Here is a 25583-nt window from a genome sequence, read left to right as displayed (position 1 = left end):
ACTTGACACACTGAAGGCGTCATTAAAACAGACCAAAGATGTACAAGAAATATTTCTAACATAATTTTAAAAATTCAAGAATAGTTGTTAGGATACACTCATACCCAATGCAAACACAAGCCTGGCAATTTCCCTTCTTCATTTAGCAAGGAAAAATTCCATCAAAAAACCTTGTAGAAATAAACAAACCCATATATTTTTAATATCACATTAACATGTATTTTCAGTTGTCCTTCTAGTAAAGTACTTGGGAAACTAAGCTCTTTATCTGCCAAGGTTGCAGTTCAGTACTTCATGTTTCACTTGGAATCAGTGAAGAGATCTCAAGCACATAAAACATGGTATTTTTCTTCCCACTTTATATATCCTGATTGTATCATCATGTAACCTTAACAAGTACAGAAGGAATTAATTTTTTGGCAGCTCATTAATTTTAGCACACACATGCACAATAAAAATGTAAACCAAGCTCCCAAGCTTTTGTGTTGGGTTTTTGTTTTGGTTTTTTTAATAGGATGTACACACTCAGTCTGAAGAAAAAAAAAAGGCAGGGGGGTTAGATAATGAAAAAGACTGGGGCTTCTAATACACATAAGCGAAACATCCTCTGTATTTAGGGAAGGAGGAGTATTAGAAGCCAGGTGTTGTGATTTTGAAGAAAACATGGAAGTATATAGTCTAATGTATGGCATTCAAGACTATCTGACAACAGTACTTTCAAAGGCACATTTTCAAAAAGCTGTAGCTGCTCTAATGGTTAATGCTCTCCATTATACTCAGCATTAATGATACTCAGGACAGATTAAAAATTCAAGAAGCTCAAGGTGAAGTACACCAATTTATTATTTCAAGCAGTGCAGGCAATATTTAACTCCTTCACAAAAGCTGTATTACTACAAAAATACCTGATGTTAATTAGGATTGTGCTACAAAATTCTGTCTTCTTTGAGAACAGTCTGTAGTACTTAAAAAATAAACTGTCAAAGTAGGATTGGTTAGGATGGATGAGAACATTACACAACCAACCGTTTTGACAGGGTGACATTTAAAAATTATGAGCTCAAGTTCTTCCTCAGTGTTAAGTGGGACTTCAGTCTTTGCTTAGGTACAAAATAAAGAAAAAAATTACCACCAGTCTTGGAAAAAAATACATCTTCTTGGCTGTTAAGTGATATAGTAAACTGCTTCTGAACATTATAATATAATTATCAGTGTAAATACCATAATAAAATAAGAGAAAAATATGAATTGAAGTCTAATTATAAAGATAAACATTGAATATCTGAGGGGGAAACTCACACTATTTCAGGTCTTGCTCAGTCTTAGACATTGGAGACATACAAACCAAACATATCAAGGAAGAAGAAACTTTATAAAAATAGCAGGTTTTATGTAAATAATCTTACAATTGGGTTTTCATTCATTTCCTTAGCTGAAGTGGTCTGAAGAAAGCTGTCTGCACACCTTGCCTCCAGAATATTTACACTACTATAACCATATTAGCATATCTAGAGTAGTGAATCTAATTTAATCACTTTGTATGCTGGGATTCTATTAATTCATTAGAACGAAATTACTCCACATTTGTCCACTCCTTGCTCTCCTTCATTATACTGCTGTACATGTGGAATACATTTGGTAGTTATATTAACACAGTCTGCTTTAACATCGACTGGGATATTTTAAAAGATTCAGTACTTCAAGGTAAGGGGCTGGAAAAAAAAAAAAACAACAAAAAAAGATAAATCAAATGCTAGAATCAAACACATATACAACTCTGATTCTTTCAAAGAATCCTTGGAAGAGGTCATAAGACTTAGCTTTGATAAAGAAGCTGCTCTTTAAGGTTTTCAAGACTGATATAGAAAGGAAACAGTAGTGCCTTCTTCGGAGACACAAACCGCTTAACAACTCACCTTAGAATACCGTTCCAATAAATAAGCAATATTTATATAGCACCCATAAGAATGAGAAGTACTCTACAAAAAAGTACACTGGTCACCGTCATCATAAACTAAACATAACATAAAGGGACCCAAGATACCAATACCACACTTTGTCCTGTGTGACTGGGCCTGGTGAGCACACAAAACATCGAAGTCCTCATGCAGGTGTCAGAGTTTTAAGAATGCTTCTCGCACAGCACATGGGGTCTACATTTTTTGCCATAACTGAAAAAAGCACTGAGTGTCAAGCTACACTAGGAGCCCTAGTAACATCCAAAACTCAAAAGCTTTCTAAGTAAAGCCATCAAATGTTCCAGAGCACTCTAAAGTTTGGCTCCATGACTGTACAGCAGGTTAAGGTCTACCAGTAGAATAAGGACCAACCAGCTCATGTTAGTATGCTTACAGTAGACTTTGACATCAGCACTCTGAATGACAGAAAATCCAGGCATTTTAGTGAAAACTGGGCAACAGGTTCATGTTCATGTAATATAAAGGAACTACATTATTTAGACCAAGTAGTAAAAGAGCCAAACTCAAATTTAAATGACAGTATTATGGATTAAAATCTCTCTATTATCTGACTCAGGACGATTCCATTCCAACACCAAGTCAAGCTGAAGTGTAGGAGAAGCTAATAAGGAATCTATTTTGAGATCTGCAACCTGTGAGTTATCATTTAAGACATAACTTGCAATATGATGGTTTAGAGGAAGCAACAGAATCTAGACATGCCTTAAAGATTTTAAAAAACTAAATTCAGTCTCAATTATCCTGCATTGAATTATTCTCATTCAAGAACTTTTTTTAATCACTCAATAAACAATCAAGTACTAATCCACTGTCATTATTTATATGATCATAAAATATCAAAATACTCAGAGCTTTAAAATTTAAACCATAATAAAAATAGTCACTATGCTATTTAGGGAACAGATTTAAGTACACATCTAACACCATATGTCTGATGAAGGCACTAGTAAAGTGATTACCTTATATAACGTTTCTGATCATGCAATGTTGATGGAGTTTCAAGCAACTTATCCAACAGAAGTTCTCTTAAAGCCTCAATTCTGGTTTCAACTTCAGCATAATCTAAGAGCAGGGAGAGGAAATAATTCCAATGTGAGTCTTCAGCAGTGGTATGAACTGAAAATTATGTTATTTTTCCTAGGGAATCAGACACTTCTGTTAATGTGGAAATCAATATAACTCATAACAAGCCATATCTGAAAATTTTGTATACGACAGCTTTACAAAAAACAGAAAATTGGACGCTGAAGTCTTTCCAACAATATGCCAGTGAAAGAGACCCAAAGTCACATTTTAATTACTGCAACCTTTATGTCCAGCAATACCAAGCCTTAATAAGTATGAAATCACAGCTGATTTATTAACATTTTGTAGTCTCATTCAGAAAACTTGACAGAAATATTGTTTAATTTGTTCCTACAAATCCATAATTTTTATGGATTAGAACCCACATAAAACCCACATAAATGTCTTTAGACTAATATGTGCTTTTAAGCCTTTAAATTAAAAAAAAAAAAGCACAAACAACAGAACTCGTATCTTACATTTTTTGAATACTTGAACCTCTGTCTTTCCAAAGAGTGACTTCGCTTTTTCGTAGTCATTAATAACCACATCGTAATCACCCTTAAAAAAACAAAAACAAAACCCACACAAAAATTTATATTTGTTAAGAAAAAGGTAACAGACTAATTTCAGCAAATAGAGGAGTATTTTTAAAGGATTATACCTTCTGGATATTTCTTTCAATATTCAAGGGAAGGTTGAAAAGAAATTTAAAACGCTGAAGAACATTAAGCGCGTTTCTTGTTGAATCAGCTTTGTCCTTGCGACCCAGCACTTCTTGGAATAAGGTATCTGCTGTATTACTGGCTCCTATTTTAAAAAGGATGAAAGTAAGAAAGTAGAGCAAGTAATCAGTTCAAATGACATACAGATTTTCCTCATTTTAATGAGACATTCAAGGATTTTTTAGAACAAATGAGTAATTACTGTAAAATTTTTATATTTTTTTATTCAACTGTGTTAACATTTTATAACTGATGAAATACTATTTCAAAGTGAACCACTTAGCATTTTAATGTGGTAAGACCCCTGTGCAATTAAAAACAATCACTCTTTCTTATTTCAAATGCTTAACTTTGCTGCAGATATTTTATAGTTTGTTTTGGCTCCAGATCTACATTTTACAACTAAATTATGCGTTTCAGGATATAGAAAAAGTCATAGAAAGTTTTCTTTGTACAAAAGTATAATTTCATTATGTTAATTAACATCATAGCTAAAACAGTTATCCCTGAGTTTTGCAAACAACTTCTTTGTTTTCAAATTAAGTCTTAATAATTATTAACAATATGTGATATTTAAGTAACTTGCTTAAAAGTGCCAATGATGAAGACAAAGACATGACTGAAGAAAGTCAAACTGGCTGATCGCTAACAGAATGAATACAAATTATCTTCACATTGCATTAAAAAAGTCTTATTGGCTTCATTACATACAGGATCAAGCCTTGGTCAACAACTCCATACAATTAAGTTTCTATACTATCTGTGAATACTCTTCAATAAATACATTAAATATAGCCTTAAAACCTTTTCTATCCAGACTAAAAAGTATTCTGTTTTGTAATAGGGATTATTTCCTAACAGAGATTAACAGAATTTCATTTATAGTAGTGAAGATTTACATCGCATGCAAGTATTTGCATTTTTCACCTCATGACTTATTTTTAATTAACCAAAAAAAGTGGAACTGTTTTAGCCTTTTTGATCGTTGTGTGTAGAAGTTTCTACATTATCTGGTCTAGTGACTATACTTTAAGCAAAGATGAAAAAAAATTACATCAGTCTCGCTGGGTGGCTTGCATGCCATTTTCTCTAGTCAACACTGTGGGTGGCCTGCTCATGTTAAAAGTAGTCTTTGTAAAATAATTGTTATATCTAAATAATGTTTAAACTCTGTTGAAATTTTGAAGCCTTGATGTAAAAAAAGTTTTGTCAGGATAGCTATTTCTACTGCATACTATTTAGCATAGAATACTTTAATCCATTAAGGAGAAATGCACAATGAAAACAGCTAGCTGGACATTTAAATACAGATCACTGATAAAGTACGATTTTTCTCCAGGTTAAAATAAATGCTTGTTTTGTAAATCCTTCTAGAAAGTAACATTTATTTTGTTTGAATTCATATGTTTCTTGTCCGTTCTTTTAACAGTCAAGAAGCAATGTACTATAGGAAGTAAAGTTATATTCACAAAGCATTTTTTAAAATTTGATACAAATGTTTTTAAAAGGTAACTGATGACTGCAGGAAGAGCAGTGATTTCCACCTTTAGTTTAAAACTACACACCTTCATCTCTTCATGAATTAATTTGCTGTAGAAATTCTAAATTCAAGTAAATGATTTAGCTTTTTTCCTATTGGCAATTTTTCTGGTTTACATAGAAATGGAAATATGTCAGATTACTCATTAGTGTCCTAATGAAATTCAATACTTCATGCAAACAGCCCTGTCTTTTTTAGATTTATTTTAAAAATTGTAAAGTTTCTTCCCTCCTCACCCCTCCAAATCCTTTCTACATTAATGCTCTATCTCTTGATTACTGATGGATAATCTAAACCTAAATAATCCATGGATAAAGATTCCGGTCCTATATTGACTAACTATGTTTTCAAAATAGATGAATCATCTACTGTGTGCATATTTTTAACCTCAAAATAAATCTCTAGTTATCCAACAGTTGTCTTTCACAGAGCCTGACAAAACCACCACATAATTTGATTGATTTCCTTTAAAATACAATTCTTCACTAAACTCTTTAAAGCACAATATATGTTTTTATAAATATATATTTAATAGCTTGTTTAGCAATTAAATTTAACCATTTAGCAAAAACTCCGAAGTTACAATTCCAACTATAACACCAGATTGTGCTTCTACTATCCCATGCCATTTCAATCCAATAATTTGTCACACTCTTAACATACATTCAGACTTTGTGGAAAACATCCTTATTCTTAGGAGTTTTGTAATCAAACTCACAACACCAATTGTCTCTCAAAATATGCACCTACAGTCCATAAAAATGTAAAATTCAGCTAAAGGTTTGAAGTCATTTTTGAAAGCAGGCCCTCTTACTCATGGATTATGGAAGCTTTTCAATGGTCAGACAAGAAACAAAGCTTTGATCCTAAACTACTTTGCATAATATTATTTACTCTTTTTAAATCCTTGTATCCCTACTTCCCTGCCTCCCACCCATCATGACTTGCAAAGTATCAGGAGGAAAAGCGGCCAATTCTTTTCATAGCAGAGCCAAACTTAATTCCACTCTGAAGTGCCTGGCACAAGTTCCTCTACAGATCCAGCTTAAAAAAAGACAGTCTGCATTATCTGCATAGATTTCAGCCACCATTTATCAAGTGAAACAGCAATTATATATTACAGGTAGATTTGCCTCATATTAGTGTGTGTAGGAAAATGTCACAGACCTAAATTTTTGCTGTTTTATTTAAAATCTGTCACACAATTTTGTCAAAGAGAAAGTCTTCTCTGACCGATCTGTGCTTAGTGCATGACATGGCATAAATACAGAGCACTGAGGATTGCACTGGCAGATTTCATCAAATGCTTTTTTCCTCCTACCTTACATGTATCAAATATTCTGCTCAAATGGGCACACACTATAGTCTTTATGTAGTGCGTGTGTGAATTTTTTTTCTTGGGTTTTTTTTGGTGATTTTTGGATTTTGCATTCCAGGCAAAAAGATGAAGGAATAACAATGTTCAAACCCACATCTTTATTGTAAGCATTAATGAATCTCTACTGAAAAGAGTTAGAGCTGTTCACAAAACCCCCTGCTTTCTTTGCGCTCCCCACACAAACATACATACAGTCACTGCTTTCTTCATACAAGAGAAGAAAAACAGTGAACTTCCATGTCACTTTCTTGGTTTCATAAAACACACTCAGACTTTCCAACACTGAGTCAGCTATCTGCATGTCATTCCTGCTTATTGATACAGCACTAAGGGAAACATCCCTTCCTCTGTGAAAAAAATCACAATGAAACAAAGTAAAATTATCTTGGCAGAAGTCCCAGAATTAAAAAAAGTAACTTTTTTGATCTGATGAAACACATACCGAACTGCAGCAAATTCAAGCCCTCTTTCTCAAATGCAACTTTACAGCTAACACAGAGAAACAGAAAAGAAAATACTGACAAGTTTTCAAAGGTTCTAAAGAGAATGGTAATTCCAAATAGTCTAAATGGCAGCACAGTGACAAAGGTTCTGTAATAGACATTGTTATTGCAAACAGCTTTTATTTGGGGTTTTTTTGGCCTCTTTTGCTCAAACTTCTTACAATCCTGGTATTTAGCTTCGCTCATACTTCTACAGTTCTGTCTATCCATATAGCCCCTCTGATTTCTTTGCTCACTCAAAATTGAGATACCACCAAAATTAAAGTGCTTTAGAGCACCTATATTTTGACATTTATTCTCTTATCATAAAGGTTGCTGAAAATCATGGCAAAAGCTACTTCTTTTAAAAGATGTACTATCACACCCTAAAATCACTACCATCAAACAGGAGAAGGCAAGAGAGACTGTACTGTTTTCTACTTTCTACCATATTCCTAGAAATATATTAAAGCTTGTTAGAAAGTCCAAAGCCCATAAATAGTTGCTGCTGGAAGGACAAAACTTACTGTTCAGTACATTCTCCAGTTTTTGCGTCATGGACCCTTCTACTTTTTCCGTTCCATCTGCTTCCAGTTTTTGATGGATTGCTGGAATAAAGTGTCTAGTTAAAATGCAGAACATTTTAATAGGTGGGAATACATTACATCAAAGTGACACTTTTAAACATTTTTAAATTTAAAAATAAAGTGTTATTTTTCTTGTTGGACATAAATACAAACATGCTTCATGGCAGCAGAGTCTATTGGAGGACAGGGCATAGAGCCAGACATTGCAGAACTTTAACCATTACTTTGACACAGACTTCCTGTACCTTCTCAAACAAGGCTGTAATGCTCAAGAAAAGAAAAAAGTGGAGAGAATAATCCCAATTAGCTATCTTGTCGTACAGGTGTTAATTCAATTTAGTAGTATGAAAAGTAAGTATCATTCACTCACAAAATACTTTTGCTTTGTTAGGCAAAGTTTTTATACTGATCTCAAAGAGGAATTACCAATAATGAAAGAGTATAGAGTCATGGGGAATGCGGATGACCCCATCAAGTACTAGAACATTCCCCCATGAGTTGTTTTCATCTGTAAAAAAATACACTCTCAAACCACATAATTTAAAGAGTATCTTGTAGCAACACACTACATTAACCATTACACAGAAGCACTGCAATACTTCTGCTCAAAACAATGTGCAAACAGAGGGGAGTTTGCTTTGCTTTTCTGAAGATGCTATTTTTTATCCTGTCCTAACACACCAAAAGCCCCAACTCTTGTTTCCAGATGGTATTATTAATGAATGTGGAAATGCACAGTATCAGCATTAATTTGCTGTTTCATTATGATTTCTTTTTCAGGAAGGGAAAGATTTACCAGCATAGTCTGATTACACTATACAACTCAGGAAATATGAACAGTGACTGGAGTATAGATACTCCTTCCCTCCTCTTCTCTCTTCAGTACAACCTGCACAGATCAGTGGGGTTTTTTTGTTTGTTTTTTTTTTTTTGTTTTGTTTTTTAAAGGTAGCATTCCTGCATATATGCATACAGCATATATAAATCAATTATTTTAAAATATTATTTTCCTTTAACATTTTTCATCTGTAGTAAGGCAGCCCTATTGCCTCAGTCCTACTCGAAGCATTGAGAGAGGATGGCTATTCTGAAACAGGATGGCCCTTGATAGTCTCCAGCCTCCAGAGGAGGAATGTTCACCGGGGTGGGGGTAGGGCAGGGCAGGGCAAGAACGGTATGCGTGAGATTTTTTTTTTTTTTAAAAAAAGGAAAAAAATTCCATTATTCTCAAACATCTAATTTGACCCTTTAATCTCTCTATCCTACACAAAGAATTTCAGGAAGCTTTGCTTTCCTGAAAATGCAAAGGCACCTCTTCATTTTTGTTATTAAGATCATTAGAGGGGAAAAAAAAAAAAAATTCTAATTTAGGACACTGTATTTCTTAAGACAATCAACACAAATGAAGTGAACTAAAACTAAGAGATTCTGGCATATTTTAAGGACCAGAGGTCTATCCTAAAAGACGCTGTGTTGTTAATTGTAGCGCATATTTTATGTATGATAAGTACACCACTTACCTACAAGAATACCGCTACCATTTTATAACAAAAACATTAAAGGTTCTAATGATATTATAGTATTATTCCATTTATATACATCAGTTCCAGTCAGGGGCAGCCAATTACTGCACTGTAATTAAAGTTAAATACTGAAAGGCAAGTTCATCAGAACAGCAACCACAACATAAACAGTTTAAAATCAAATGTTGCAAATACTATTGGAACCACATCAAGGTATAATAATTTTAATTTATAATTTATAAATCATTCTATGAAGCATATTTTTGAAAGATGCTTTCTAAATGGATGTGGATAAAAAACTAAGTTACATATTGCCTCAGATTTAAAAAATTTAGTATTTTGGAACCATTAGTTACATAGCATTAACTGCTGACCAATTAACTATAAAGTTACTCCTGAAGGGGACACACCTAAATTTCCAAAACTGAACTGTGGCATCTAAACCTCTATTAAAGCACATATATTGGCAACAAAAGGTAAAACATGATGAAGACTTCCTTTAATGTACAGAACAAGAAGTTTTGAAAGAACATGATTTACCATGCTAGAATTTTCAAAAATGTCAAGTCATGAACTGCAGGTTTTTTTACTCTGAAGGTAGCTTTAGAAATTCTATCATGATCATTAACCAATTCCTGAAAGTTTTAAAAAACATCATCTTCAAAGTTCTCTTTATCATCTCCTTTAGATAAGAATATATAATAGCAATACTATTCTCCCCTTTTCCTTTTAGAGGATGGAAAATAAATGCTACCAATGTCAAAAATGTTAAAGTTAGTGGCTCAGCCTAAACTATTTGAAATTCTTAGTTTGAAAATAGTGGTGTTGAAATGATCCCATTAAGCCAATTCATAGGTGTGTTCAGATGATGTCAGTGGGGCAAAAAATAGAAATAAAACAAGGTATTAAGTTCCAGAAAGGTGGAAAGCACTGTGAAGTACTGATAAAGGAATATTAAACATGTGTAACTGGTAGCATAAACCAAAAGATACTTTGGGACCCGAAATAAGGTATTTTAGGACAAACTGAAAAAGCATAGACCTACCTAAATTACTCTGTGTACAGACAATAGGATTTGCTATATTTCCATCTACATGTTTAATGTGCTACTGCGTGTACTGAAGCTATTTTTACACCTATTCAGATTTAGCAATAAGTACATTCATATGTATACCAAAGCTGAGTTACAAAAAAAGTTTTAAGTTTTCATAGTGTAAAATGTTATGAAAAATGCTTTATCAGAAAGTCTAAGTTTACTTTGTTGGTATCAACTGTTTTTTAAAAAGCTAAGTACATGCCCCTTCCATGGGGACCAGACAACAAGTCTCTGAGTTAGAAGTTTAGATAAGCAAAACTGTAGACCTAATCTGATTGGAAGGAATCTAGAGACACTCAAGTTACTCTTATCTTAGAGTGCTAACCCCATGTAACAGCGAGATGGTGCTGTCTGGGACAATCCCCCTCCTCTTGCATCAACATGATTCCTTTTGCTGGATCTAGCAATCACACAGCTGCAAGGCAGCTGTAGTGAGATGATTTGCTGGAAAACTCACTCAGCAGGAGACTTTACTGATCAGTGAGCTTGTCTAATCCTTGCCGCAGCTGCACCACTGCAATATAAAGGGAAGAGGAAGGAGCACATGGCCAAGGGCAGGTGGAAAGCCAGCCCACCTACACCTCTGACATTAGCCAGCAATTAACTTCCATATGCAACTTCATACCCTCAACTCAGCATACAATAAAGATGAGGAGAAGATAGGTCCAAGATGCTTCAACTAATGCCAGAAAGTTAACTGTATTTGGTATCATCTTTGCCAGTAAGTGTTCATTTTTCTCAGCTAAATCAGAATATTTAAAGGCTTGCAAACTTCAGAACTGCAGTGAGATACTAGCTATTAACAGTGAAGAGATTAAGTTTAGAGCTTACAGTCTCTAAACAGTGACTAAGTACTTCAGAGCTGGCTATTTTTGCTCAAAACACATGCAAAATTCAGTCTGGCCAATAAACCACAGTACTGGCCTTTTAGTAAAATAATCTGCAATTAAATCATTGCTGTTTGTATTGCAAACAATTTTACTTAATCTAAGGAAGAATATGCTTTTCTATTTGGCAAAAGTTTTCTATTTGGCCATAAATTTACCAAATTTCACCACAGTTGCCAGGATCATGCAATTTTTGACTTGCAAATTTCATTCTTGATTTACTCAGACATGTTTAAAACACATTTTGGGATAGGCATCAAAAGTGGTATTCTCAAAACTTCCTCAGCCTAACTCATCTCAAAGCAACATAGACGCAAGTTTTCTACCATTTTCTACCATCTACATAGCTAGAAATGCATTTGGTATATCTGAAAATTTTGAAATATGGTTAAAAAAAAAGTACCTGAAATAAATCAAACCCTTTTAGTCAGATGCAGAAAATAAGAGGGGGAAACATACAAAAAAGAAGACTGAAGATCTAATGTGGTAACTATAAAGAACTTGGCACCAAAACACATTAATGGAGGGATGAAGAACACATGTTAACATGCTGCCAGGATTCACGTCAATGCATGAATAAAAATGCATTTGGTTTCCTTTATTGAAAGATTAATGATTTTTTGTAATTTGAACATAACATAAGGCGGCTATTGTGGAGGAGAGCACTCCTATGTAGGGTAAAAAACCCTCTTCTGAATAGATTCAATAGGAGTGCGTAGCTGTATATAATGAGCAAAACAATAATGACAGCATGTTATGAACAGAGCTAGTAATACATTACAGTATGAAAACTTAAAAATCCTGAAGTTTGTTTACTATGGCCATTAGTCAATACTGCTAAGTTTGGTTTGGTTTCTTTTCCGCTCAATACTTCTCGATATTTTTTATAAATTGCATGACAAACTTGGCTTTATTTTGGTAAACATTGCTAATCCAAGCAAAAATTACTACATTTACTTCAATATTTTGTATTTCCTTTAATTGCCTTTTTGTGTTTTGTTTCTCTAGCATTTACTGTTTCAAGCTTGTTTAACCAACACAATGGCAAAAATCAAAGAAAATGAACAGACTTAAAATGTTACCAAAAAAATAAATAAATAAATCAAAGCACAGTGCAAGGAGAGGAAGTTTTATGGAAATAAGAGACCAAAAATTGTAGTCTAACAACACATAGCAAGTGTGATACTTCTAGGCAAGTATCTCAGAAATACACAGGAAAAAATAGATTAATATTCTGCTTATGGATCTGCTCAAAACTCTGGGACTGGACCCAGGCCTTTGCCAGGTTACTTCAGAATTTTAGAGTATGGGAAATACTAGTCTTTTTTTACCAACAATGAAAGCTAATAGTAGAAATAAAAGCAGCTTTTAAATGTTGCATGTACTTTATAAGTGGTATGGAAAACAAAATGGAATGATGTAACATGAAGTTAAGCTTATTTCATAGCTTGCAGGTCAAGTCTGGCTCAAATTTAATCACAGGTAATTTTTTGCACACTTACAATCAACTGCAGTGTCTGCTATTTGAAAACTGCAATTGTAAAATTAATCTTCTTTCTTTTTGATGCTGTACTATTTTTCAAGTGTAAATAAAAATATTAACCTACTTGAAAAACACAAATTCATAAAACATGACAGCCACACAGTAGCTAAAAGGTGCCATGACTGCATACATTTGGAGAAATTCTGCTAGTAATTAGCTTACCTATCTCAAACAATTACTAATTTAAAAGCTATATGAGCAGTCAGCATAAAACTAGGTACAGGCTTGGGCACAGGTTTTTCACTATAGACTGGACAACTGCTGTTTCACACTTTTTCAGATCAGACCATCTCTTGCTTGAGACAAAAAACACCCCCTGAGACAACACTGCTAAAATCTGCATGAAATGAAAGTTCGAGTGTTTTATCAGTCACAATCACATAACTTTTGCTTTTTTAGAGTTGCATTAAGATAATAATTGGTCTGCTACAGAACTTCATTGTAGGCATTGCATGAAGAAGTAGCATCCACCTGAGACTCAACTACCTACCACCACTTAGGTACTTCACTGGCACTCCTTTGTCAGGTCATCTCTCAGCATACATTGCTCATTGCAATGTCCCCCTTATTATCTAGCACTGCAAGATCAGAACACAAGTTTTCAACAAGCAAATTTAAATCAGCAGGCCTATTTTTTTCATTGTGCATACATGAGAAGGCCCATAAATGTAAGGACAAAATACATAGCAATGATGGTGCAATTGCTCCTCATTCAGCTTTTGTTTGTGAGTGTAGCAGAAAGGTAACTCAAGCCTTCAGACACAAGCATCCACTTTAGAAAGCTAGACAGTGAGCTTAGAACACATCAGCTATTGCTTCATGACTACTTGGAGGCATGATCTCAATTCTTAAACAGAAATAATCTAACTTGCATCTACTGCGGGGCACATACATGCATGTAAACTGTTACTCTGAAGTGACTGATATGCTGTTAGATACGTCCCACACATGCAGCATCTCAATTTATCCTTGTCAGCTTGTTTTCCATGGTCCTGTTCTTTCTTAGCCTCTATGAATTACCATATTCAAAATTACTAACTATAATAGCAGGCTGTTTTACCCTGCAAACACTATATTCTATCACTTGAAGCAGGATGAGGAAGATAACATTAACAGACACACCACACAGAGCACTCAGAGTATTCTAGCCATTTCAAGTCAGCTGCATAACATTTAGGTAGTAATCATATGTTTGAATTTGATCTACCCAAATCTATATATTTAATAAAAATTCATACTATTTGGGAAAATGTATGAGACCAGAGTAAAGCAAAAATGTGAATCAGATATGTTACAAAACAGGAATGTGACAACAGCAAAACCCGGTATAAGTCTGATGCTGTACTACCTAGCAAAGAGAGTCACAGGCTAGCATTTCATTGGACAAATAGACAAAAAGACCAAAGAGTGAAATGAGATAAGAGCTAGCTATGTAAAACCACTTCAAAATAAATCAGTCTAGCCTGCAAACAGAATCACTAATGAAAAATTGGCTGTATATACTCTTTAAATTCAAACATGACATAACTCCTCAAAAACCAGAAACAAAGGGACACATATGACAGACAAGCATCAGTTTTTTTCTCAATTTTCTCAAATTCCCTGTCTGTCTCAGAGTTAAATATAGATCCAGTGGTTTCTTTTGTTTTAGTTTCAGAGAAAATTAACAGACATAATGGCAACAGAATCCACTTATACTGAATCAGATCCTGGATCACTGACATGCTGATCCTAGAATGGGCCCTAGGGGATGAAGTGTAAAAATATTCTATAGGAAGGAAAAAAAAAAAAAAAAACAGCCACCCCAAAAGCCAGGCATTGACCAGATATAGGATTATTTCAGCCGGGTAAACATTATCCTAGCTTATGTATTAAGTAAGGTATTAGACAAAAGGCCATCTACAGTCCAAGTTCCCCATCATACTGGCATTCCCACAGGCCACATATCTGAACAGGAGTGGAAAGGGAAAACAAGGAATACCGCTGTAATAGCCAGCACTGCTTCTTTTGTATAGATTTTTTACTGAAAGTCATGTAAAATGTGTTTGCAGTTGTACTGCACAAGAACTGTTGCCATGGCCAACTAGAGTGTCAAATCTAAATCTCAATTTTGTTCAACATATGCATGTTTCAAGGACAACACAGCATCTTCTTTACTTGCCAATACAGATGTCATGCTTGCATATTTTTGCATGACTGAGCAACTGAATTGGTAATTTTTCTATTTTTTTTCCTTTCACATAAATAAAAAGAAACTCTGCAGCCTAAGGGTCTTTGTAAAGAGCACTTCTGAAAAAGTATATTCAAAGTAAATAAATGTACTAACTTTCCAAAGAATTCTGTGCAGGACATGACTTGCTCATGACATTAAAACATGACTTGTCTACAAGCATATAAACAGCAGCCCTTTCAGAAATGCTCCTTTCTAGTTTGTAATTAGAATTATGGGAAATACATCAGCTGAACTCCCTGTTGTTGACAAGTGGGTCAAGTTGAGGTGAGCCCAGTTCCCCTCAGCTCAGTTTCCAGCTCCCTTCAGCTGATGAAACAAACTTCCTGCTGAACATCTCTGCAGCAAAGTCACTGTCAACCTGTCAGCCAAGCTAACAGGCAGAGAGACATGCGGATCTGATAAGACAATTCTGTTTTCCAAGAAATTAAACCAAACAATCAAGGGTTCTGGCTTATTTGATCTCTTATTTTCTTAGTAAACAGTTTCTAAATCACAAAATACAATGCACATCTCAGGATAGCTTTTCTCGGATTTCATTGCTTACCTGTGAAAATATTAATACTCATTTAAATGTAGGATAGTCTGATAGCACACTTAAGATCAGACTTACCTTACTGGTGCCAGCTAATGAAAAAAGCTGCACTATAATCAGGAATTCAGGGTTTTCCAGATCAAGTTAATGTATTTGAAACGAACACTGTTAAATATATATGAATTTAAAAAGCAGGTATAAACAGATGTGCAAATAGATGAGTATGAAGTACCTGGTAAAGCAAGTGTTGTACCTCTGAAAGCAAGCCTCCTACAAAAAGTAACATCCTATATCAATTTAGGGAGACCCAAGAGAACTTAACTCTGCTCTACACTACCAACTACGGAACGGACCTGCAGTTTATAAAGCATAACCATTGGGGTTGGGAAATGTGTTCTAGGATATCTGATGGGGAAAACTGAGAGCCTAAGTTACAAAAATGTATCTTCAGAAAATGCATTTGATTTCAGAAATCTTCACAAGGGGAGTAGAAACAAAAATCCAAACCAAAATGAAGCAGCTCAGGAAATTTAAGTTGTAGTGGAAGACAGATTAGATGTATTCAATAATGATCTTCCCTTGAGTCATTTTTCATCAGTGACATTTGTATACTCAGCATCAAATAATGAAAGTTTGCAGAACCAAGGCTATGTCCCTAAGAATTCATGCTGAAACAATCTTTCAGCTTTCAAATATAAACTATTCTTCATGTGGCTTTGTTTAAATGCATACAAATTCTAGTTGCACCTTTCTAAAGCAGAAAATAAGACACAAAAATTCACCCTTACATGTGTAAGGACAGAAAAGTGCCATTATATCACCTTGTACAAACACTGTATAGCCAGAGTATAATAGGATTTCTAATGTAATGTTCTTCTGTCGAACTTCTTGAATTTCATAATTGCATGCCTAAGAATTAACGGGATGTGTGTTTGGGGTTTTTTTGTTTGGTTTTGTTCTTTTCTGGTTTTGTTTGGCTGTTTTTTTTAAATTATGCATCTCAGTTGTTTCTCTAGAACAGTGCTAATAATGCTTACACTTAATTCTTGTAATCTTTCCTCAGAGAAAACTGTAGTGATCAAATGTTCTGGAGAAGAGCTTTGACATCTGGCCCGCAGGCTGGATGATGGCAAGATACCCTCTTTCTTACTACTACCGGAAGCCTCTCCGCATCCAGCTTAGCTGTTTATTGTACCTATTGCAGGTTCAGGTCTTTCAAAAGTTAGGCATTTTTTCCAGCTACACCTCCTCAAAAATATTCTACATATGGAGGAAGAAAGGGCAAATAACCAGTTCTGCATTACAAACCTGAAATTCATATGCAATAAGGTTTTTTTGACTGAAAAGAATCAAAAACAATTCTGCATGTGCATTTAATGGGAAATTTCAACAGAGAAATGTATATTAAAATGCTACGGAAGGCAGCTGTGACCTGCACTGCATCCTCATTAAGAACGGTTTCAGAACTTAAAAACTAAATATTGTATCAATAAATCCAGTGCTAGAGCTTTGAATTTGTAAGAGATTAAGACTTCAAGTCTCATTTTCTTCTACAACAGCATCGAGGCCATTCATTCTTAGTGCTACTTTAGTTCACTTTATAACACTACAAGGTACAACTCTGCTTCATTTTGATCACTTAAGGGGGAATCACTGTGAGGAAGATAAAACCAAGCCATTTTGGTTACAGATGAAGAGTACACCAAGAACAACATGAGACATTCCCAAATTCTGAGTTCATAAAATTTATCTAAAGGACTGCACTGATAAACTCTAATTTCAGGTAAAATAACACACTGGTACAGATGAGATGCAAAAAAGTATTACAGCTATTATATTTTTTTTTTAAATTGAGAAGAGAATAGTTTGTGAAATAAATTAGTTTGCTTTCCCTATCATTATTTATTAATAATTTTTACTTTCTGACTAGCTCTCCAACCTCTTTGTTTATCAGGAAATCACTCTCCAAAGGCAAGGAGCCTACACTTCCATAGATGAGACAGGAGAAAAATTACTCAGTTGCTGTCAGTCCTTCTAAAACTTCACAACATTTATGGTTTGCATTAGCTTTCTATAAATCCTATTAAGTCTTTCCTGGTCCAAAAAATAATCTTAAGAGATAACCAATATATCCACAGCAGTAACTTTGGAAACAGAACTCTGAATCTTCTATAGGATTATACTCTATACACAAAGCCGATTTGGCCATGAAAAAGTCACATTTCAGTATTTGTTCAGGATTATTTAGGATTTTGAACTACTTAAGAAAAATTAGGATTTCAACATTTTCAAAATATTTAAGATTTACAGAGAAACAGCTTATTAGAGTTCATAGCATTTAATAAAAATTCAGCTTAAAAATGTTAAAGAATGTCAAATACTGATTCTTCTTATTGTCTTTTCCTATGACAACCACCACATTCTTTCGTATTTCCACTGAATCTGTTAATACTTCCCTTCTGTTATTGAACCTATCTACATTAAGGCCAAGGTTTTCCAAAACTGAGCAGTAATAGGTCAGTTCTGTGTGGAGTAATAAAGATTTTTAGGAGTTAAGATTCTTCACAGAAAAAAACTTCAGACATCTCAAGAAGAGGTCTTCCTTACCAAAGCACATATGTTTGCACCTGTGAAAAAAGTTCTCTTAAAAATTTTGAAATTAGGCAGGTAGCCAAAAGCTATCAACCAATTCTGAAAATGCTGTCATCTGAAGGTCAGGTCACAGGTTAATCTGCCTGGGGCAGTAATACAGGTGGACCACCAGCTAAGACAGCACTACCTTCCCTTTTCCCTGACAGTTGGAAGTGGCTATCAGACAGTGAGTGGCCTGCAAGAGGGTCAAAAGAAGATTGGTACTTCCCCAAAGCAGTGTTCATAAAGCCAGCAAAATTGTTAGCTTAGCTGAGGCTATGAGTAGATACAAGTTTTCTTACATCATAGTACCCATAACACAGGATGAATGATCAGGAGTGATAATCCTGCAATATACAGTAACTATGAAGAACAGTATAGTTGTAAATGTCAAACCTATGGGGGATGGCCCAGCACTGCCACTTTCTTATCCAGCACAGTCCCTAACTACATAGGATTGTGGCAGTCCACAATGAGATTTTACCTGAGTAACATTTTAATGCTTTAAGTGTGTGTGTGTATGTATTTATAAAATAAAGATATACATAAAAATGTCACCTGTCAGCTGAACTAATCCCACTAGCGTGTTGCACTTTCCCTGTGGCAAGCAGAACATAAAGGCCAACTGATTTCCCAGGTCAGAGTGTACTTAATATTCATATAAATATTACAGTCTAATTATGGGATAAGGCATTATAAAAACAAGTTTTTCTGTCGCTACGGTTTGTAACTCATCTTAACATTATCTTCAGTTTAACATTTCCTCTCTTTTCTGGATTTGTGGTCTAAGCAGTTTCATCAAACGCCTCCAATTCCTTTAAGATATATTTGGTGCCATCTTTTGCAAATATATTACAACAATCAGCTAGCCAGTCCCAACTTCTGACCAACACAATACAGATTTTGTGCTCATTATGCACTTTTAGAAGAGACTGTGAAGAAAACCAATCTTTTTAATATTGAGTTAAACCATACATGCAGATACTGTCTTTTCTTTTTTAATGTATTTAATAAGTGTGAAGCATCTTTACCTGACAGAGCATCTTGTGCTTCAAAAAATGTGCTGAGACCTCCTTTCACATAAGCTAAACTCCCCTCGTTTTTCTTATTGGCTTGTTTCTTCAAATTCACAACAGCCGTTTTGAGCTGATCAAAACTGAAAACAAACAAGAAAGCCCCCATGACATTCAAACAATGATTAAAGGTCAGTTAATGAATAAACAGAAGAAACTTGGAAAATAAAGCCAGCTACTTTGGAACAACTATTGAGGACTGAGTAATTGCTAACAGTGTGCTTCTCAACGATGACAATTTACTCTTAGTCCAAAGAGGGCTCCTACCACTTATGGTGGAACAGACTTCTTTATAATACAAATTAGTCAAGACACTTCCTCTAAACATGAAATATTAGTCTTCATTAACTGTTTGTACTACATTAAATAGTTGATAGTACAATTCACTACACTTAGTACACTAGATTAACTACTGGGATATTAGAAGTCTGTAATAATGATATTTGTTTAACTCTGGAGCTTAGTTCACAACCCTTTCACACTTTCAGTTTCTGAATTCCTTCAATATTTTTATGTTGGTTTGGACATACAGTTGAGAATTTAACAGAATATTAGTGCAAAAAAAAAGCTGAACAGATTTCTGCTTTATGAAAGTATGTCTTTTATATGTAGTCTACAGAACTGTTTTTGAAAGACACTTCATAGGGGCATATTAATTGCCAACTCATCATTTTTGTTTGTATAGTAGGTTTCTTTTTATCTTAGTTTCCTAATATTTCTAGATTATTGCCAGTTTACACTTGATTTCACATTTTTATTTTCTGTAAGCAGATGCAGTTATTTTAGAAGTCTTATGTCATGACTGATTCTTCATTACCTGCATATCATTTTTCTGTTGATGATGATGATACCATCTCAGCAGTTAAGCCACTGGACTCATTCTAAAGGCACTATCACAAACAGCTCAGAAATACAAATATAACATGACTTTCATCCTTAAAGTCTTTTCTCCTACCTACAGGCCAGACCCATCTCCCTAATACAAAAGAATCAAACAAAAACCCCACACTGTACCCTCAGTGAGGAGAGGGAAACAAAGAAGTCAGGAAATTAAGACATAAGGCAATTTCACCAATAGTCTTTGCCCTTTTAAACAGTGGTAGAAAAAGATATACGAAGAGAACAAACCAAACTTTAGCCTAGGCAGTGAGAAGGCTCTCACCACCTGCTGGGAGACAAAACACACCGGTGCACTTACAGGCATTTTCCTTCTCATACTGACAATGTCACAACATTTTACTTATTTCCTGTTTCCATCTGCTGGACAGAAATCACATTACTCGATAGCTGGCTTGATCTACTTGGGCATACAAGAAGTACTTACCAGCAGCATTTTCAAACTAACAGCAATCCGTACAGTTCTTTTTTAAGCACTGTTTTATGTTATCTGATGATCTAATAGTATGTCTAAACAGTTTATTTATATTTGTCAGGATATTGCCAGGAGTAAAAAAACAAATTTAAAAAAAAAAGTTATTTTGATTGCTTAAAAATAATGTCCTTCAAGGAAAAAACAGACATAAGCTAACCAAAACATCAGTGCACCACACATTTAGCATTCCCCATACCTGAGGTTATGTAGAGGATTAAGAATTAAGCCATTGCTGTGTGTCTGCGGAAAAACAGCACAAATGATATCGGGCAGATAATTATACAATTCCAGAGATTTCTAAGACTACACATTTTGAAGTGGGAAGGAAAAAAACCCACAAAACCAAACAAGTTTTCCTTCATCTTTATTAAAAAAGCTATTTATAATTTGATTCAAAACACGACAGGATTCACCCTACCCTTTGAGCCATTCTTCCTGTTGAGTTTTACACAGCTTTTGTACCTTCAACACTAAGATCTAGACTTTATAAACCAATATAAACTGAATTAATATGCAAAAAACCACTTTCATTTAAAACTAAAAATTAATACTTTTTAATCCATTGAACCTGTTGACACACAAAGACACAAATCAATGGAAGCCTTTTTTTCCAAAAAAGATGGTACAATAAGCTGCTACTAGACAAAACGTTTAAAATGCTTTTTCTTAATAGGAAGCTCCAAACCTACGTATGAATGGAATCTCAGGTACTGAGCCATTGCCATAGCACAAGTTAAAAAGGGGCCTACCAGCTGATATGATTATTTATTCATAGTACTGATGACCAGAAAAAATCAGTGTTTTTACTGACACCTTGTCGTAATAGAGATATAAACATTACATTATGCTATTGTTCACATTCCATGGTAATTCCAATAGTCATATAATCAGTTCTAATAGGTCATTTCATTAATTTTCTGGATCCACAGCATCCTTAAATGTGCCTAAGCCATCTGTGACGGACAGCTGTCAAATCAAATCTCAGCACTCTCCACTGATGGTGATTCTGCAGCTTTCCAAGTTACACTGTCCCAGGGTTTAAGCATTCTCATATTTTTTAATCTGTGTCTAACCTCAGTAACCCTTATCGCAAACTGAGACAGCTTGTTCTATTCTTGGTAAATCAAGAGCAATTGATTATTCTCGAACTGCCCACTGTATATTTCAGAACATGTTTTCTATATTAACTTCATTTCTTTTCCAAGCACCTAATTCATTCAAGCTGTATACCCACAGATATTTATATACTTCCGTTTTTGTGGGTCAGCCGTCATATCTTTCTTAAAGCAGTGGCCAAAACTGGGCAGAGCACTTCAACTGCAGCTTTAATAACATGGCAGAATAATGATCCTGTATCTTACATTACACAATCTTGCTGAAAGACCCCAGAAAATGATTTGTACTAGACAGTCAACTGGTATTTATGGCATGTTGCAAACACCAGACTGTCTTCTGTACTACTGTTGCCCAACCCCAGGTGTGTACTCTGCTCTTGCCTTCTTCACATCCCTTAGAGCCTTGCACTCAAGTATTTCACAACTGCTAGAGCCAAGGCTGCCACTGGTTACCACATCCCCTGCCTTGCCTGCAAGAATCAGATTTAGGAAAGCAGCTCTCCTGATTGTCCACCTAGCAGCTACATTAGAAGGCATTCCCAGAGCTCCCCACAGCCTCCTGGATTGCTGTCCTTCCTGTAAATATCAGGCAGGTTAAAGTCTTGTATAGGAACCAGGGTTTGCTCTCTGGAGATTTCCTCAAGTTGCTTAAGGAAGATTTTGCTCACTTCCTCATCCCACTGTGATGTCACACTTTACAGCCTCTTGGACAAGTTTCCAACCATGCTGCTACCTGCTCCATAAAAAGGACCATATATTTATTCAAGCTGTTCCTTCATACAAAGGTCAAATTCCTCTCTTCTGGGTATCTTTCTCAGAAAGTCTCTTCAATACCATCACAGAACACCAGGCACATGAACTATCCCACTTTATTCCAGTGATTAGCTTGTCTAATTCCACATGTGGAGCTCTGGCTCCTCTTATTTCCCAGGCTGCATGTGAGTGTGTAAAGGCACTCCAGATTAGACCCTTCCAATTGGTGGTGTAATTCCCAACAGCATTCTCAATGCTATCACTGAACCATACATATAGCCCTCTGTTCCTTCATTTAACAGCAAGTTGTCATCACCATCCCCTGATTTTCCTGATTTAAAGTCCTTGTTAACAAAGTGCAAAGATGCTGGAAAAGATGTTCTGGTCCCATTTTTTCAAATTAATTATATTTTTCACTAGCAGTCCTTGTTCTTTAGTAATGAATCCATGACTACAGTAGTAAAAAATGTCATCTTTGAAACAGGTGGTACAGCCATCTGTGAACCTACAGGATGTATCCACTACTACCTGAAGCTTTCCTTTACCTGTAAATCAGAGAGAATACCTGAACTCCCACATTCTTCAGTTTTGTCCCCAGGACTTTGCAACCACTACTGATCTGTTCTACAACCCTCTTGGCAGTGTCACTGATGCCTGCATAAATGAGCAACACAATGGTAATAGTCCAAGGGCCAAATGTAAAGAAAATTTCTTAAAAACAGCTACATCAAAAGCTGTTTGTTCCTTCTCACCTTATTATCTCCTCAGCTTTTTTAAAAACCTGATGATCCCTGATGAAATCAGATTGTGATAGATAGAATTAATTTTGAATCACTCCTCTTTTAGCTACTTGATTTCAAAAGATACTGTCACTACATGTGTATTAGGTAATAATGTTCTCTTGCTGTTGCTTTGGCTCTCTAATTTACCATCACTTTGAGAAAAAATTTAAGTATTTCCCAAGTAGACTTCTTGAGTTCCTAAAAAACAACTCACACCTGCTTCTACCATTAGATAACCAAAACATATAAGTTTGCAAAATGGCATTTCCCTTCAAAATACTAATCAGAATACTCAGCTGCAAACAAGAAAAAATGCTCATCACTATCTAAAAATGTCTTCCAGTATCATCCAAACACCAGCAGATAAAAGTTTCAGAACTCAGTTAAACGTGCAAAAATATATTTACGCAATGCATTCACGTAAGTACATATTATGAACTAGAGTTAAGAATGAAGACATTAATGGTCAAGATTTTAAGAGATTTACCTCAGAGACCTTACTCACTTGACCAGTTTCTTTTACTAAAGCATTTTCCACAAGAATTAATTAAAAGCTAACTGATACTACTAGCAGTTTTAATCTTCGTCATCTGTTCAGTGCGCTTATCCTGAGCCACTAGTCATGACTTAACACTTGGAGTTTCCACTCAAGGCCATGCTGCCTAACTTACTGATTCACAGAGGGCTTTAGCCTGAAGACAACTTCCATCTGACATGGGGAAGGGAGGGGAGGAGGTGCGGGGGAAGAGGCTGTAAATTAGGTCTGGTTAAAAATGAAGTTTTCCTCATAACCACATTGAACAAACTGGTTGATTCAAGTTTCTAGCCAAGCAGAAACAGCACAGGCAGAAGAGACTGCAGGTCTATTACTGTAAATAACCACCAATGACACATCTATTGTATAATGAAATAACATCAAAAGACTTGCTTTAAAACAATTATTTATGATAGCAACAAACCTTGTTGTTGAATGATTCTCAATCAGGTACCAGGCAGCAGAAAAGTTTTCACTAGTGAAATCAGCACTCATACCAGGAAACAGTGCCTCTAAATCTTTTTGAGGAAATCTGCCTCTGAAAAGGAATATTCATTTCTTCAGTGAGACATAATTTTGTGAACTGCTTACAATTAAGTGTCACATTAAAAAAAAAAAAGTTTCAAAAAGATATAAACTTGTATCTCACCATGAAATTAAATCTGCTATTACAGACATGTAACATGACTGGGAAAGAAAAGATTTAAGTCTATGTAAAACTAATTTTACCAATTTCATTTCACCCTTACAAATAACTGAAATGTTGCCTGTACAAAACACTTCTAAAGAAAGAGAACTGTTGCCTTCACAAAATGAAACTAGACAGACTCACCATGATACTACTAATATTCAAATGCAGGACCACTAATGCTGAATGTACTCAAAACCAACTCTACATTTTAAACAAGAAAATAAGTATACCAAGCCAAGAAAATAAGAGACAATATTCTCTATAAACCATGAATCAGTATCTATTTAAAGCAGCAGGACATCACAAGGTTAACAGCTTGTAAGCTATCTCACACCATCACTGTCTACTGGTCCATGTGCCGTAGAAGTCTCACGGAAACATAAAGGAAGATACATGAAACATACATCCATTATATACAAACACTGAAAGAAATTCTGAGTTAAAATCATCTTCTTGCAAAACAGAATACACTGATCTGTCCACAGTACACAAAACATAAAAAGAAAAATGGGCATATCTTGAGTTAGAAATGGCATGTTTGGTTTTGTTCAGTCTTACAATGTATAAAGATAGCATGCACACTAATTCCTTGCAAAAGCAGATTGTCTAGAACAGTATTTTTGAAACTACAAGTAGCTTCTAAGATACTCTTACAGAAAATTTATTCCTTTTATTTTAAGCCAGTGTAATAAAATTTTAAAGCACTTTTTGATGAAAACATGGCCATCTTCATCCCTCAGTCCAGACACACACTTAACACTTTGCCATATTCATTCCACCATGCACTCCCAGTACATCACCGGTATACTCACCACTCTATTCTTTACCACCAACTGCATCCCATTTTCAGAAACTAGTTGTAGCAAACAAGTTTACTTTTGGTCAGCCCAGAATTGGTCAAGCAGCTGGACTTGATTATCATTGTAGGTCCCTTCCAACTGAAATAGTCTATTCTAAAAATTTACTATGTCATTATTGAATCACAATGTCAAACTGAAAAGCCAATCAAATCCCTCTCTGATGCTCCAAGCTAGGTGAACTCTGCTATATGAAGTACACTG

The 25583-nt window shown here is 35.0% G+C and overlaps 1 protein-coding gene across 1 annotated transcript in view; it reads right to left on the bottom strand.

Moving 5' to 3' along the window:
* EXOC2 (exocyst complex component 2) overlaps window positions 1-25583 on the bottom strand; it is a 131254-nt gene that overhangs the window by 76628 nt on the left and 29043 nt on the right. Inside the window, exons 5-10 of the mRNA XM_074899593.1 lie at window positions 24256-24369; window positions 19233-19357; window positions 7697-7777; window positions 3709-3854; window positions 3524-3605; window positions 2939-3041 (exon numbers count right to left, since the gene is read on the bottom strand). Coding sequence (XP_074755694.1) covers window positions 2939-3041; window positions 3524-3605; window positions 3709-3854; window positions 7697-7777; window positions 19233-19357; window positions 24256-24369 — 651 coding nt within the window. The remainder of the gene's footprint in view (window positions 1-2938; window positions 3042-3523; window positions 3606-3708; window positions 3855-7696; window positions 7778-19232; window positions 19358-24255; window positions 24370-25583) is intronic.

This window comes from Athene noctua, chromosome 2, assembly GCF_965140245.1.
Source record: "Athene noctua chromosome 2, bAthNoc1.hap1.1, whole genome shotgun sequence".
Lineage (NCBI taxonomy): Eukaryota > Metazoa > Chordata > Aves > Strigiformes > Strigidae > Athene > Athene noctua.
This window is presented reverse-complemented; position numbering and strand designations above follow the sequence as displayed.